Source organism: Leiobunum rupestre, chromosome 4 (assembly GCF_980474605.1).
Source record: "Leiobunum rupestre chromosome 4, qqLeiRupe1.1.hap1, whole genome shotgun sequence".
NCBI lineage: Eukaryota > Metazoa > Arthropoda > Arachnida > Opiliones > Sclerosomatidae > Leiobunum > Leiobunum rupestre.
This window is the reverse complement of record NC_143387.1, coordinates 429,367-446,458: the sequence shown is the minus strand read 5'-3', so window position 1 is coordinate 446,458 and position 17,092 is coordinate 429,367. Positions and strand designations below refer to the sequence as shown.

The 17,092-nt window shown below is 33.0% G+C and overlaps 2 protein-coding genes across 2 annotated transcripts; both read right to left on the bottom strand.

The window, feature by feature from the left end:
* Positions 1-10,021: 10,021 nt before the first annotated feature.
* On the bottom strand, positions 10,022-11,374 carry LOC149945839 (uncharacterized). The gene is made up of 5 exons (XM_090172614.1): positions 11,319-11,374; positions 11,208-11,249; positions 10,488-10,717; positions 10,264-10,423; positions 10,022-10,155 (listed from the first exon to the last, which is right to left on the bottom strand). The coding sequence occupies exons 2-5, from the start codon at positions 11,224-11,226 to the stop codon at positions 10,022-10,024; spliced, it is 543 nt and encodes a 180-aa protein (XP_090028740.1). The 5' UTR covers positions 11,227-11,249; positions 11,319-11,374.
* Positions 11,374-12,398, bottom strand: LOC149945838 (uncharacterized). Its single transcript, XM_090172613.1, has 5 exons — positions 12,200-12,398; positions 11,876-12,112; positions 11,731-11,808; positions 11,519-11,659; positions 11,374-11,456 (listed from the first exon to the last, which is right to left on the bottom strand). The coding sequence occupies exons 1-5, from the start codon at positions 12,396-12,398 to the stop codon at positions 11,380-11,382; spliced, it is 732 nt and encodes a 243-aa protein (XP_090028739.1). The 3' UTR covers positions 11,374-11,379.
* Between the last annotated feature and the right edge of the window lie 4,694 nt (positions 12,399-17,092).

Genomic DNA, 17,092 nt, shown 5'->3' with positions numbered 1-17,092 from the left:
GAAAAACTAATTGGTGCTGAAGGTAAGTCATTTTTGGCCAATTTTTGTACAAAAAATTATTTTGGTTAGTAATTTGATAGTTAAGTTACAATAGTCTACCGCCATCTACAAGTTTAAAGAAGTTGAAATAATTTTTTGCATAAAACATTCTTTGGGTCTAAAAAAAACTTCCAAAAAGTAACTCATTCCAAAAATTGACAATTTTTGCAACAATTCTAAGTATAGACCGTAAAATATATAGGGGTGAAATTTTAAGTCACTACAGAAATATCCAGATTGGTTTGTTTTTTTACGTAGTGACATCATAAAGCACATGGTGCCATCTAACAGAATGGATTGGTACGAAGTTAATATTTACAGAATGCATAGCAAAACTTGTTATATCATAAATTTTACCTTATTGGTATATTTCATAGTTAAAATGTAAATTATTAAATTAAATCAATCGTTTTATAAAATAAGTCAGAGCAAGAAATTCCCACCAAGAATATTTGAAGTAATGGTAGCCCTGAAACGTTATGGTATTTTGCCCCTGTTGTTACCCTCAACTTCTAAAAACCCAGGCAGAGGGAAATTATTTTACTGTCTATAGCCGCCAAGTTTCTTGTAATTCGCACTTCTCTGCCTAACTGGATGGTTAAACCCTTGATTTACTAACAAACTAGCTAATAGTATAGTTGTGTCAGAATACTATATTTGTTATTTGGAAGCATTTTATGACCCTGATGATGGTATAGCGCAATAGTTTTTACTCAAATAATTTGTAGCTGTGATAGTGGATAATTCAACAATCCCAGTACATAGACCTTAAACCAAATTGATTTTTAAAAAAAGTTTAAAGAATTATCTAATTGGCTAAGAAAAAACGAGATCTAACAGCTAAATTCATGTGGCACATTTTTAACTTTGGGATGATTTAAAAATAGTGCGATATTAATGTCACCACTTTTCATTAATAAATCCTTCCTTTGGATGATTATCCTGTTTTTTATTTTACTGTCTATTGTATGCACCTTAAAATTCTGACTAAGTGATAGAGTTAGACAGTTAGTAGAGCTTTTGTCTTAAAGGTAACAGCAACTGGTTTGTTAACACCTGGCACTGAATTTCCCCAGAGTACTAATTTTTATAATTTTTCAAACCAAGAGTTAGTGTAATGGTTATAATTAATAACAATAATATATGTTTGGATGCAATACAGCGAAAGAGTATTTGGCAAAGTAGTTTGATGGTTAAAGTTAAAGAAAAGGGTATTGAAAACCTAATTTAATAAGTCAAATTTGGACTTTGTTATGATAAATTTCATACGAATAATTCCTATTTTGCAAAGCGAATTGTTTTGCAGATTTTTCTAGAAATTTGATCATCTTGCTGAGCCATAAAATACTTGCGGCTATTAATAACTATTTTTTACCACCACATTTTTCTCTCTGAAATGTAAACATGTGATGACCTAAATATTCTTTAAGGAAAATTAAGACTTCATAATTGAAGTATTGTGCTCACTAAACTAGACCTAGATTAAAAGAGAGTTGGAGAGCAGTTAAAAATCTCTTAAGCCCATAGTACATTGCATGGTGAGGGTAATAGCTTTCTCTCTATATAGATATTGTCATCTAGTATGTTTACAGTTTACTGTCTTCATTATTTCCTTTTTACATTTCAGATTATTGGCCAAGGTCACCAGCCAAAAATAAGTTTTTTTATAATCAACTAAACATCTGCCTCTGCAATTTTGTGCAACATATTTAAATAAAAATTTTATATTTTGATCATTTAAAAACTTTTTTGATAATAATGTTTTTACTTAGAAATGTGAGAATAAATACATTCTGCCTATAGTTAATAGATCACTTCATTTTGTCTTGTGTAGTTTTAGTGAGTTATTTTATCAAATATAAGTTGGTTTTCACATTTTAGTTGATTTTCAGTTGGTAATTAGTAGTCAGAAAATTACATAATATTTTTAAGTTGGTTTCAAGTTGGCTCCATTTAGCGAAATCAGAGTTGGTTTTAGGTGGTATTTGTCTCAAATACCAGCTAAATACCAACTAAAAACCAAGTTTAAGTAGTTTTTAGACAACTTATTTTTTGGTAAGGGAAAGGTCTTTGCTTACATCCCGATTAAAATTTTGTTTCCCACCTTTTACACTTTTTCATACAACCGGCCCTTACCAAAAATTAAGTAGTCTAGGAACTTGGTTTTAAGTTGGTATTTGGGACAAATACTAACTAAAACCATACATAAAAACAATTTATTACCAACTAAAACCATACTGCCAACTTAATATCCACTTTTTACCCCTTTAACTAGTTTAATGGAAAAATGCTGACAACTTAAAACCAACTAAAATGGGTATACCAACTAAATATAAACTAAAAGCCAACTTATTTTTTGGTAAGGGACTCCAGGCCTACTGCTTCATTAAATCGTGACTTAAAGTTTATTTCAATTATAAATTAAGATCTACGTTAAATATAAATCTAGGATGGTATAAAGTGATTTGCCCACAGAAAAAATACCTAAAAATAAGTCAACAAATTATTTAATTTATCATAATGCAAAGCCTATCTATCCCTTACAAAAAAATAAGTTGGCTAAAAACCACTTACGACAACTTGTATTTCAACTTGGTTTTCAGTTTGTATTTGGGACAAATGCCTGCTAAAAATAACTTAAATCCTCTTTATTAATCAACTTATTTCCAACTAAACCAGAATCAACATTTACATTTAACTACTTAAAAGCAACTTAAAAATAAAATGTAACTTCCTGACTACTAAAAACCAACTAATTACAAACTTAGCAAAAGAAGTATTTTCCTACCAACTGAATAACAACTTATTACCCCTTTAATAGTAACTTGAAATATGCTGACAACTTGAGCCTACTTAATACCAACTAATAATGTGTATACCAACTAAATACAAACTGAAATCCAACTTATTTTTTGGTAAGGGGGTGTGTACGAAATTTGACCTTGACCATTACATTGACTTCATCTAGCAGCAGAAATTATTACTATACATTTGTAATGTTCCCCCTTAACAGGATAATAATCTTAAAATATTTAACCTTGGGTTTAAAATGATTGACCTTTGAACCTGAAAATGCTATTAATTATAATTTTATTTTTCCAAATTCTATGCCCACCATAACAACCTAGGGGAAAAAATTTACTACTTTTTTGGTTAAAATTGGATGATACACAAAAATTAGATACTTTCAGTAAAAATTGTCTACATATTGAAGAGTAAAAAAATTTATTTATCTTAGTAATAATAACTTTATTGGGGTAAAGTAATACATTTTACAATGGCGTTCTGAATTAAAAGATAAAATTTAAATTGTTTATACAGGAAAATGTTAATATGAAAATGCATATGATTATTATTAAATTTCACCAAAGTTATTCCATAATTTTACACCAACAATTTTTAAACTATTCACAAAAGGTAATTAATTTATATTAAATTGGAGTCTTTCTGTTATAGGGAGTAGTCTCTTGACATAATCACGGTTACTGCCATCCCTGTCACATCTTCAAGCTATGGCCACCATTTTGTCTAACTTTATCACAAATACTACCTATAAGATATAATTAACTATTAATGACAATAGAATTGGTTCAGGGTATATCCCAGCCCAATTGTTAACAGGCTTTTCTGGATATGCACATTTTCTATTAATATGTTTTCACATTGATGTAAATTATACAGCCTATTTATATTTGCTTACGATATGAAAAGTATGGAGTCATGCAAAAAAATTATCTTGAAGAAAATATAACCTCCAACACGTTCTTAAATGTAAAACCTCGTCAATTTTATGGCATCCCTTGATCACAACAAACAACTTAAACAAAAGCTAAAAATATCAAAAACCGTAGTAGGAAGCAGCCACTGTTGGAACCATCAAGGGTGACACAAATACTAGTGGTTATATTATCTTTAAATCAAAGATATTTACAGATAAAACAACTTTTGGTTAGCGATGGCCAGTTTGATATCTTAGCTATAGGTAGTCCTACAACAAGTAGTCCATTGGAATTTCTCTTAATTTGTAAGGCAGTAGAAGCACTTGGTTAATACCGATGGTTAAATATATGTGCTACAACTAATTAAGGGAATATGTGTAGAAAATAGGTATATAGGTAAACTTGCCTATGTTTGGAATTGGGATAAAACTACATGGCTGTCATATCACTTTGAAGGGCAAGAACTGAATTCTGCCTCTGTACAAATGAAGATGACAGATAATTTAAATGGGGCCCCTATTCCAAGCAATCTTGAGCCCTTCCCAAATTATTACACAATTTTGACTAAGGTAGCGTCATTGCATGGAGGAAGCATGTGGAGTCATGAACTTAACAGTAAGTAAACAGTGTAATATTACACATAATTAAGAAATTATTACCAAAAGGCACAGCATGAAATCCACTTTTCACAGGAACAGCTGAAAAAATAAAATCTTGTAAAATAAGTCAATCATAAATAAGTCTACTTTGAAAAAGATGGCTTATCCCTTACCAAAAAATAAGTTGGATTTCAGTTTGTATTTAGTTTGTATACACATTTTTAGTTGATATTGAGTTGGTATTAAGTAGGCTCAAGTTGTCAGCATATTTCAAGTTACTATTAAAGGGGTAATAAGTTGTTATTCAGTTGGTAGGAAAATACTGCTTTTGCTAAGTTTATAATTAGTTGGTTTTTAGTAGTCAGGAAATTACATAATATTTTTAAGTTGGTTTTTAGATGTTTCCCTAGTAGGATTTAAGTTGCTTTTAAGTAGTTAAATGTAAATGTTGATTCTGGTTTAGTTGGAAATAAGTTGATTAATAAAAAGGATTTAAGTTATTTTTAAGTAGGCATTTGTCCCAAATACAAACTGAAAACCAAGTTGAAATACAAGTTGTAATAAGTGGTTTTTAGCCAACTTATTTTTTGGTAAGGGATAATTGTCATGTTCAGTCGCACTAAAGAAGCACTAAATAACATCTCAGCCGAGACCTCAAGTAATTTTAGTGTACTGAACTTACTCTCTTTATCAACATAAACACACATTGATTAGGAACAGGCTTAACTTGGTGAAGGCATGTTTAATTCCAGAAGAACTTAATAGAAGTTAGTTTTTAAATTGTTCTTGCTCTTAATTTAGGCACTGGCTCTGGGAGTTAAAATCCATAACGTATTACATTTGATTTTCAAAAGTTGAATATTTCATGTGAGATTTAATAAAACATTGATATACTTCTTATTTCCTCAGAGCATACAAAATTAGAGGTTTTAGTGAAAAAAGTGTAAATATCAGTACGAGACAAATCCACTTTAGTCAATTTGGAATGCGTATGCATATAAAGGTTGTTTATTCCTCAGTACCAAGAACCCGTACAGAACTTCGTACAAAAAAGTTATAAAAATTGTTGTGAAACTATTGCTTTTTTACTTTTGATTCTTAATTTTTGCTACCAAGGTAACTATCACATTTAGTGGGACAGTTTCTTATTAATAGTAGCCAAGCTGATTCCATTATCCAAAAGACAGAAATCTATTTTAATTCTGTAGCAACAGTCTGACCAGCAGCCAACTTGCTTAAGCTTTCATTCTTTAGACTTTTTTAAATGAAAATAATCCTTTAAGAAAATGAACAATATATTAGGTCCACTGCTCATGAGGTTTCAAAATGGTACCAGCTATAACAGCATCACAATGCAAATGTTTCACAAGAAAACCAACTTCTTCCAAGTGATAACTTTATTAAGTAATATCAGGGGTGTAGGAATGTTTGAGATGGCAAAGCAACTGTATACAAAAATGGCCATGATAATGCTTTGGTTAATGATTTAATGGCCTGATGAATATAGTCATTATCGGCTTCAAGTGTAAATTTATCTAAGGGTAAATGAAAATAAGTTAACACTGAACAATAACTTTAATAAAAAGGGCATTTTCCGTACGTGCCCTCCCCCTCTTCCTTGTTTTTCACTACTGAAAGCGCTGATTATTTTTCTAAATGAAAAAGGAAAACGTTCCTTAAAGAGTACAGCCACATGTATTGGTCAAATGCAATCAATTTCGGAATAAAAAACATCAACAATGATGATCTTCAAAAGTACAAATCTGATTATTAAGTTCGTTCACTTTGGCAGATTTAAGGGCCATAAGTTCCACTAAATTAAAGTATAGTTTAATAAATTTCAAATATACTTTTGATAGATTTTTTTTATTTAAAGTTAAAATATATACCTAGAGCAGATTATATGAAATTACCAGATGTGTTCCCTTTTTTGGTTAAGGGAAAATTTTTAAACCTTAAAGCAAATTAGTCAATAATAATAAAATGCTTTTTATTGGAACACCTTTTAAGTTTTAAACATTTACAAAAGGGTCCACAGTCAATGATTGTCAATATATTTTCAGCTATTTGGGGACAGGGATGGCATGTTCAAAGAAAGTGCCTAAAAATACTTTTTTGTTTTAAACAAGTTTTTTCCTTAAGCTTAACGCACAGATTTTTACTGCAATTTTATTCAGCAACGTATTCATACTTTTTTAACTACTTCACTAAAAAGGTATACAAGTTACAGCACTATTCACTACTATCAAATAGCTTTTGATTAAGGGCCTTAAAACTTTTAACTAGCTTAATGGCTTTTATACAGAAGAATTTTGAAAATGCAGTTTCATACTTCAAATTCCTTAAACTGCAGTACAAGTGATTGGGTTTACAAGTGGGGTTTCAGAGTGGTTAGCACTTGTGCCTTGAAGCAAGAGGAGCCAGGTTCGCTCCCAGCTTGTGGCATTGGGTGAAAACTCGGAAAAACTCCTGCGTAGAGTTTAAAAGTTCTCTCTCCTCTGGTTAAAGAGGTTTTCCCCAAGTTCTTTGGTTTCCCCTTTCCATAAAAACTTGTGGAGGTTAACGGTCATAGTGTAGGGAGCTGCTTGCTTGCGTAGCATGAAGGGTTTTCCACCACCTGAATTAAGGACAATAAAAGTCGCTCGATGACTTGAGCCTAGGGTGGTGCCTTGGGTATTAGCCTAGCTGATTATTAATATAGTTCACTCCTCACTGGTTGATGACCACCCTCCCCCCCATCCATCAGTTTAAACATACTGCCAGACTGGCGGACACTTTACATCCGCATTATGTTTTTAAATCAGATAATAAATGGATCCCATTTTGCAGTTATTTCTATCTTTCGATTAATTTAACTTTCAATCTAATTAGCAGAATGATGTTTAAAGTGACTCAATTTGAAGGTTATTGGGCCACACATACCTTGCTCAGTTTCCAAATTTAACAAAAATTATTTCCAATTTCAGAAACTCTTAGGCTGATCTTTAAAATACATTTCTTTTAAAAAGTAATTTTTCTATTTATAGAATCTTCTGAAGCTATAGGCTGTGTAAAAATAATTCCTCATGCATTTTGCTTTTCATTGAGTTTTAATCAAATTATTGAACTTCATCCACTCAAAATAAGTTCAAAATTCCAAATTTCGTATACTTATTTATTGGAAATATTTTGAGTAAAATCTGGGTAAATCAGAACAATAACCTTCACTCAGGCCTAGTTGATTATTATTATTATTAAATTACCAATAAACTTGGCCATTTTTCTCCAATATTAACAACTTTTTTTGTTAATATTTAATTAACGTTCAACCAAAGACTATGAAAGGTGGTTCAATGAATTGAAACAATGTAGGTTGGAACTTTTGAGTGAGTCTATACAAGCCTTACTCAAATAGTATTTTAAATCCTTCTATTTCAAATAGCGTTTTAAATCAAAAAGTATTTAAATATCACTTTAAATCCTCTTACTTCAATAGCACTATAGAGGTTTGGAGCATTTGGAGTCAGAATTAGTGGTAACTTCAAATAATTGAGAGGATAGAGGCAGAGCATTCGGCCACTCTCTCCGTTTGAGGAGAGAGAAAAAAGCGCCCCCGTATAACCCCTTTCCAAGTGAGCCGGAAATCCATGTTTTTAGATCTTCCGCGCATGATCAAACTCAAACCTTGTTTCCGCTCCACAGTGTTTCAAAGAGCCCAAATTTTGGCCAAAATTCCAAAATGGTCTGTTACAAATAATTTGTACATTTTTATAATAAGGAAATAATGGAGAGTGACGCAGCACCAAAAGTTTTTATCTGCGACCCCTAGCAGTGAAGTTACTTTCGCTGAAGGAGCACAGGGTTCTTGTGGGTGTCATTCGATAGATCTATGCGAAATTAGAATGTGGAAAAGAAGTCTCAGTCGTACTTTATTTCAAACAACAGTTGCAACTAGTTAAAGGGTTTGAAAAAGCCATTTTGGAGCATGTTAACACTGAATTATTCCGAGAGACGCATGTAGATAACTACAATTTTTTATTAGTTAACGTTACAATTAGTCCATTTAATAATTTTTTTAAGTTTCCCTTCGCAACCTTTGGAGAAAATAAGATTTCAAATTTAGAAAATTAATAATTAAATTCCTGGCAAAAATTTGGCTAAAAATAATTGTAGCAGAATAGTTCTATCGTTGCGCAAATTAGTGTTACCACTTGATCAAATTAATTTGCACACAAAATTATATTAGAAACAATATGAACTTAATCTAATTGCACCAGTTATCGCGAGTACATAAAAAAGATTTAATTCTCAGATAAATACTGAGAGGCTAATAACTCTCCTCAATCTGTGTACAAACTTGTAGCTTTGACAGTACTAAAGGGATTACGAAACTGATTACAGAATTAGCATTGTCAAAATCTGTACTCAATTTCATATAATCAGTGTACAGAAGTTTAGGAAGTGGTCAGCCCTTTGATAAATTTTGATACCAATTTAAAACCGTGTATAATATCAACGGCCAGCTCTATCATAGCCACCTGTATTATGAAAATAATCTAGTTATTAGAGATGGCCATGAATCTATCAAATTTTTTTTATAAATGCGTTTTTCGTGGAGAGCGTTGTAATAATAATCAGCTAGTCTAATACCCAAGGCACCACCTTAGGGTCTAAGTCATCAAGCGACTTTTGAAGCCTTTAATTCAGGTGGCTGGGTTACAATGCGAAGGAGGGTGGTGGCAAGCCCTGCATGCCACGCAAGCCAACAGCTCCCTACACTAATTATTACCGTTAACAAGTTTTGATGGAAAGGGAAACCAAAGAGCTCGGAGGAAAACCCCTTAAACCAGTGGGGAAAGAACTTGCAAACTCAAACGCAGAAGGAGTTGTTCCGAGTTTTCACCCAGTGCCACAGGCTGGGATCGAACCTGGCTCCTCTTGCTGCGAGGCGAAAGTGCTAACCACTCCGCCACCCCATGGCAATGGAAGCTAAAAAAATTAAAAATAGCGAAATGATAATGTCGCACTAAGACATTGTAGAGTATTATAATTAGATAACTTATACTTTATTTAGTGGACTTTAAACTAAAATATATATCCCGTGTAAAAACCGAATGTTTAAAATTACTGTTATTATGTTATTGACCAATTTTCAAACTACCCAGCAAACACAAAAGGCCCCCAAGACATTCCCCGGAGTTCAGTTCGGGGGATTCATTATATCCGTAGGATATCCAAAAAAACTCAATTGAACAATATGGGATGTTCCTCGGGTGACCAAATGTCATCAGTTTCTTGATCCCTAATATATCTATAAAACGCCGGTCAAGAAATTCTACAGATATTCCATGGACTTTCACGGGACTTTCATTACGTTCTATTTGAATGCTAGAAATATTCTGGGAACATCCAGCCGAATATTTGAAGCCAACTGTTTTAGACGAGTATGTCCAGAGAACATCTTAGGGTACTTAAAAATATTCACCAGATATTCGATGGATATTTAAAAGGGAAAACTGGGACATTCATAGCATATGACAAAGGCAGTGGCGTAGCCAGGGGGATACGTGCCCACTCACCTCCCCCCTTTTTTCCATCATATATTATTCGTCCATAAACAAAGAAACCAATCAGAATAATTTGAATTAAAATTTTTATTTCATAGTAGAAGTCTAAAAATGTATGTTACAAATTTTTTTTTAGAATTGTTTCAGCCTTTGATTTGGTTCTGTCTGAAGCATGGTTGAACCATGACTTAATCTGCTTCTCAACCTCCACTATCGTTGCATCTTTAAAGTTTTTAGAACTTCGTACAGTATCTAATGAAGAAAGATTAAAACAAAAAATAACTCCATTTAAATACATATACAACTAAGCAGTTTATAAATCATTTACGCTATAAAAGATTTGCTAAACATTTATCTCACCAGTTATAATTTTCATTAGCTTTAAATTGTTTAGTTTTTTTTTTCCTTTTCTGCCTTCCCAGCTGAAATTCTTTGCGAACTCATCGAGAAAAACGTCTTTCAGAAGTCTTTTCACTGAATCATAAAGAGTTACTCCTCCAAATTGTTTTAGATAGCTTCTCTGAAATTTAAACAAAATTGTACCTCGACTCTAAGGAGAAAATCGAAATTAAATATTTACTTACTAATTTGTTGGCATTTTCATAAGTAGTCAGATAATCTTCTAATAAATCTAGTGCACTGTCTTCCTTCAGTGGAAAACCAAAAATTTCTTTAAGTTGTTCAGTTTCGACTCCCGAAACAACATGTTGGCTGGAGTTGCTTGTATTGCTCAGAACTGTGTCTAATATTTCCAAAATCAGTCTTTGGTTGGATTTCAGCAACTCTTGATTCCTAGATAAATTCCGAAGCCATGCTATTTAAAAACATAAAATTAATTGTTACAAAATTAGTAGTAATTATGAAATTAGAACAATGTGTTTCTAATAATAAACAGCTACGCTAATACCCAAGTCACCACTACAGGCCTAAGTCATCTAGTGACCGGTTTATATTGTGTAGGAGGGTGAAGGCAGGCTCTACATGCCATGCGAGCTAACCATCAGCTCCCTACACTTTCTATTACTATAACCTCAGCAAGTTTTTATGGGAAAGAAAACCCAAGATCTCGCATGGAAAAGCCCGTTAACCAGTGGGGAGGTAACTTGCAAATTACGCAGGAGTGGTTCGGGATTTTCACCCAGTGCCACAAGCTGGAATCGAACCTGACTCCTCTTTCTGAGAGGCGATAAAAGAAAAGCCATAGACAAACACGTTCTACGTCCAGTCGTCGTAGCGCATGGTTGACATTTGACTTTAATGGGGATTTTATTGAAATGCCTATTAGAGCAGCAACCGTTACGTACATTCACTAACAGAAACCATTCGGTTTGATCCATTAACTTCATCTGTAATAGTAAATAGGTTGTAATAGATTTTCAGAGTGATTATGAAATTTTATTTTAAATAAATTATACCTCTGAAACTTGAAGCAGATTTATCTTTTCCGAATTCATTGCTAGATGTTCTTGATAGCACTTAAGGTTTTTCTCTTTGTCTTCCAGGTGTAATTTTTTCTCGAGGTCCAACAACTACATTAGTCGACTCGACAGAGTCTAAAATATCACCATTTTCAATCTTTAAAATATTACCTCTAATTTTTTTATAGAAAAATTACCTTCGTCCAAGTTATAAAAATTCATTGTAAAGGCTGTGTTGGTGCTATTTTCTTTAGGTGCATAGGACTCTTTCCGATATAATGGAGATGACTCTTCGGGATTTTTCAACGCTTTTCTTGGTCTTTGAGTTTCCACAGGATCTTTACAAATTATAAATTATAATTTTAAAGTTCAATGTAAATATGATAAACCTTTTTATTAACGTAATTACCATTTGAAAACTCGGAAGACAAAAATCTCTTTGATTTGTGTTTCGATCCATTTGTCAAGTAGTTGACTTGTGTAACATCTAAAAAATGTGTTACTAATTAAGTTAAAGAATATATATATATATTTTTTAAATAACAGATCTTTACTAGTTTTTTCGAGGGAAGGATGAACTGTTTTTAACACTGGAAGTTCGGGAACTTTGTTAGGCGAGTCATTTTCCATATTATTCTCTGATGATTCGCTGTCTGATTCAATTCGTTTTGGACTGTGGATCGTTTTGGACTTTTTCCTTCTTTTACCAGGTCCAGTCTCCCGTTCACTTGTTGAAACATCCGTGTCTCTAACATATCTTACCATCTTCCTCCATGCTTCTTCAAAAGATTCTGAAATTAGATAATGTTGTTAATATTAATGTCAGTCCTGATATTCGTATCGTAATATTTTGATTTCAATTTTTTAAACATTTTTACCACAACTAAAAATTATGGTGATTTCGTAGTTTTCCCAATCTTCAATTCCGGGTGGAGTTCGTCTTTTTGCAAAGCGAGTCCCAACTTTGTCGCCAGGCCAATAACATTTTGTTCTAGTTTCTTCTTTATAAACCCATGTATCAGGTATTACAGCCACTCCTCCATGTGAAAACTCTACAATTTTATAATCTTCACCCATTTAATCTGCAATGCAAATGTATTTATGTTAATGAAACTAATTATAACACATTTCAATATAGTGCATCGGAATTAACAAAAGCATGTGCGGTTATAGGGACAAGCATGTGTTCAAAGTACAAAAGCACACTTGTGCTTAAAAGAAATTAGAATATAAAAACTAAGAAATTAGTTTAAGAAAGCTGAATGCAATTTTTCAACGTATACATCTACGATAAATTTTTTTACAACAAATTATTTCAAAATAAATTCAGATTAGACGTACGTACAGGATTTAAAAGCTATATTATTCAAAAGTACGCCCTACCTCTTTTTCAGTTCGGTTAGTGAAGAAGTCGCATAACAACGTACGCATTTGTTGTATTTATAGGATATTTAATGGCTTTTGCTTTAACTTGATGGAGAGGCCATTTCATTAAGGTAGATAATTTCGTAGCACGGTAAATACCAACTTCTGACGATTGGCACGGAGAAATGAAATGGTCAGAAACGTTCATGAGCTTCCTTCCCACTATAAATACTTTTGACGGGTTGTTTTCAGAGGTAACAATGTTTTCAATGACCACAATCGATGAATCATTAAGGATACAACAGTGATCTCGTGCCTTCGTTGATAACCGGAAATCTGGCAAAATAACTTTGCGGTATTGAGGGCCAGTACACCCTTGGAGAAGTGGTCCATCTTCATGTTCCATGTGAAGTGACCTTTCAGTTTTATTTTCTATCACACGCTCGGATTGTCTCTCTTCACTTATTCGATTAATAGCCTGTTGTAACGGATGGCCAGTGTTGGCAATTTTATTTTTTAACTTGTAAAGATAATTTTCAAACTGAAACGCGCTGAACGAATCCAAATGCCCATACTTTAAGCAATCTCTAGATAAATGTAATAAGCCATGTACGTTGTAAGAAATTAAATGTTTGCCATAAAGAATACCATACTTTTGCACAAAATACTTCAGTAATTTTTGGGCAAACTCAATTTTATCAACCGTTTGTTCTGGTGTAGCTAGAAGGCGGATTGCCACATTTAAATTTCTAAACAATTCATAATGATCTTTAGGGAGAATATTTTTCAACACAACAAGGCCAGAAAATAACAGAAATTGGCGAAACTCCGTGGCCTTATATCTATCAAGGTCTTTCAAAGTACGAGGTTTCCTAACAAATTCCGAACACATTATCGGTGCTAAATTTTCTAAGCGGGTAGACACTTCCAATACCTCATCCGGCCTAAATTTAAAAAGAGCATTTTTACCCTCTGCCCCCATCCATAACTTAAGCGTTTTCTTAACTACTCCTAAACAGACGAGATGCATATAATCTAACGGAAAGTCATCTACTATATCTATGTTAGTTAGCTTCTCCAATATACTGGTTCCATGATGGTGCCCAGGATAAGATTTATTTCTAAAATTAACGTCTGTTCGTAACTCCACTTCAACTTGGGGGAAACAGTGCCTATTTCTACACCTTATCCCTGGCTGGGTGCACTTATCACAACCTTCATAACCATTATGGGCTTTAACTTTACGTATAAAAGCCCTTGCCGGAGTGTCGCAAATGAACCCAAACATTTTAACAGATTTGTGTACACCATTCAGTATAAGACCATCTTCTACTAATAATGAGGCTTCAGTTACAAATGAAGAAAGATACTGATCAGAACATTTAGGTTTACTAAAACCATGATATATTCCTATGAGAAATGGCTTTGATTTGGCTATTGACGAAATTGAACCTAAAATGGGCCAAACATTGCTAGTGGTACTCTTCCCTAATGGCAGGCCATCTACGTTAATTAAAATTTTGTAGATTGGTACTGTTAAGGCTTGATCACGTTCACCACTGACAGCGTAACGAATGCCGGCTTCAAGTCCGAAATGAAAGTAATGACCAGGAGGCATTTGCTCTACTACAGAAGATCTAGGTGTTTTCAATAATGTTCGCGAATCGACGGGAAGATCTTTGAGACATTCATGCTTTTTCAAGATTTTAAGCAATGCATTTGCTGAATTTTTGCTGATTCCAAAGCTAGTCACCCATCCTGCTAGGCTTGCTCTTATATGATCCGAATCACAATTGCGATCGAGAAATTCTTCGCTATTGTTAGTTGGAAAATCTATATCACTTGTTGCGCCATTTTCTATTTGAATTTCATTGGTCTCTGGTCCAGTTTCATTAATAATATTGTCTTCCTCAGCAATTGACCCATTTATTTCCTCAACATCACTAACTATTTCTAAAGAGTTGTTAGAATCTTCATTAGACCTCAATTCCTCATTTAAAACATCATTGTATTCCAAAAAATGATCTTGGGTTTCGCTTGTAACGGCATTAATTAGCCTAGCTCGTTGTCTTATTGATAATGCAGCTAATGGTTTGTATCTTCCTTTTGGCATTCTAATATCAACACAATACAAATATAGAAAATGTTTTGCTATGTACATGTTTATTTTTAACAAATTAATTAACTCGAACACTCACATAAAACTAAATAATGAACCACCTTAATTTGGTTGAGATTATAAGCAATAATCAACTTCAAACTAAAATGAATAAATTTTGAAAAATTTAATTAGCTTAACTGACCGCTAATACGCGGCATTAATTCCACCTACATCCAGTTACAATCGAGCAATCACATTAATTTTTATAACCTGACTAAAGAAATTATCGGTTATCTAGGATACTGTAGTAGCAGGTAACAGCAGCGCGGACCAACGAGGCAGCCCCTGCTTTCTTTTGCACCGCGATGCGGGCCTTGGACAAAACCGCGTGCTCAAACGAAAAAAGGTGGTTTTTGGGATAATATTTAAAGTAAATCACCAGTCAAATATATTCAAATTGGCTTAATAATAGCTACTAAAAGTAATTTAGGCTATAAAATATTGGAAATAATCTTACCTGGTGAAGTTTAGTGTTTTCGGAGATAATAAAGATCGAAGAAATCTTGGAGCCGCCGAACAGTCGAACACACATAAAAATGGCGTTATAAGAAAAATATATTCTTTTGTGAAGTGGGTTTTCTTCTTGAGAATCCACCCTTTCTTCACAATAGATAATATACCAACCGTGCCATCTAGCGCATTTAATAATTAATAAAAAAATAAGTTGAGAGAAAAATAAAAAACCGTTACAATTAATTTACTTAAAATGATAAAAATTAAATTAGAATAAAAATAATTATTTTTGACTAAATTTTATTTTTATTTTTTTTCATTAACCTTAATTAGTTATAAATAACGCCACAAACGAGTCGGGGCGCTGAGGGGAAAATGTTTTTTTTTGATATCCCAGAGAGGTTTTCAGGGTATTCGAGATTTGACCGAGAAATCTGAATATCATATGGATATCTCGTGATACAAGGGAATTCATCCGTTGTTTTGGATATTCCAGGTATATATATATAAATCCTATTTTGGATGGGGCCAGCGAGGGAGGTTTGGGTCTATTTGGTACGTCTTTGGGGTCTTTTGTGTTTGCTGGGTATCCAATGAACGCGAGCGGTACCAATTAGTACTGCCTTTTGATTTTAAGGAATCCAGGTCGAGCCGCCACTTGCTTTAAAACCTTTCAAACAAAAACCAATATTTATCGATAAAGATAAATTTGTAACATTTAAAATTATGAAATTTAAGTAAATTATTTTATCCCCGTTTTCTTTTTTGGGAATAGTCTTTCATTAAAAAGGTAAAATATGTTTAAAAACATTGAAACCTTTTTCTTTTAATTTCCATCTGTAAATTAGTTTTATCCAACTTTTCAAACATTCCTTTAATTGCCGGCTAATAAAATTTATAGCCAAATATGGTGGTTTTAGCCGACCTTTTCGCTAATATTCTCCAAATTTTAAAACCCAACTTTCTCCAAAGGTTGCTAAGATAAATGTTACGTTTATAAATTATTGCATGAATAAAGGCAACCAGTCTGAAACATAATTAGTTTGAATATACATATACTGAACAACATATTTACATCTGGCTGTTGGTCGGCAGCGAAAGAAACAATGTCAAGAAAACTGTGTTTTTCTCACTCACTAAAATACTAGTTCCGTTCAAGTTTGCTTTAACCAAAGACTAGTATATTTTAATATTACAGCCGGACACTTAAAAAAATTACTAAATGGACTAATTGTAACATTTACTAATAAACGTTGAAAAAATTGTAGTTATCTACACCAGTCTCTCGGATTAAATCGCTTGTTAACATGCTCCAAAATGGCTGTTTCCAACCCTTAAACTAGTGTTAACTATTATTTGAAATAACGTAGGATTGTAAATTTTTTTCCACTTTCTAATTTCGCTAAGATCTATCGAATGACACCCACGAGAACCCTGTGCTCCTCCAGAGAAAGTAACTTCACCGTTAGGAGTCGCAGATAAAAACTTTTGGTGCTGCATCACTCTCCATTATTTCCTTCTTATAAAAATTTACATATTATTTGTAACGGACCATTTTAGAATTTTGGTCAAAATTTGGGCTCTTTGAAACACTGTGCGCTATACTTAGTTATTATGAGTGAGTGATCAAGAAGCTAAATTTTAGGTTAATTAAATGAGCGGAAGAGAGGAGTGTCTATTTTGGACGAATTTGAGCGGACCTTAGAGATGACCGCTCCCTAAAGTGGTGACTCGGGGTATTAGCCTAGCTGAGTATTATTATTATTATTATTACATTAATAGAGAAAAGAGC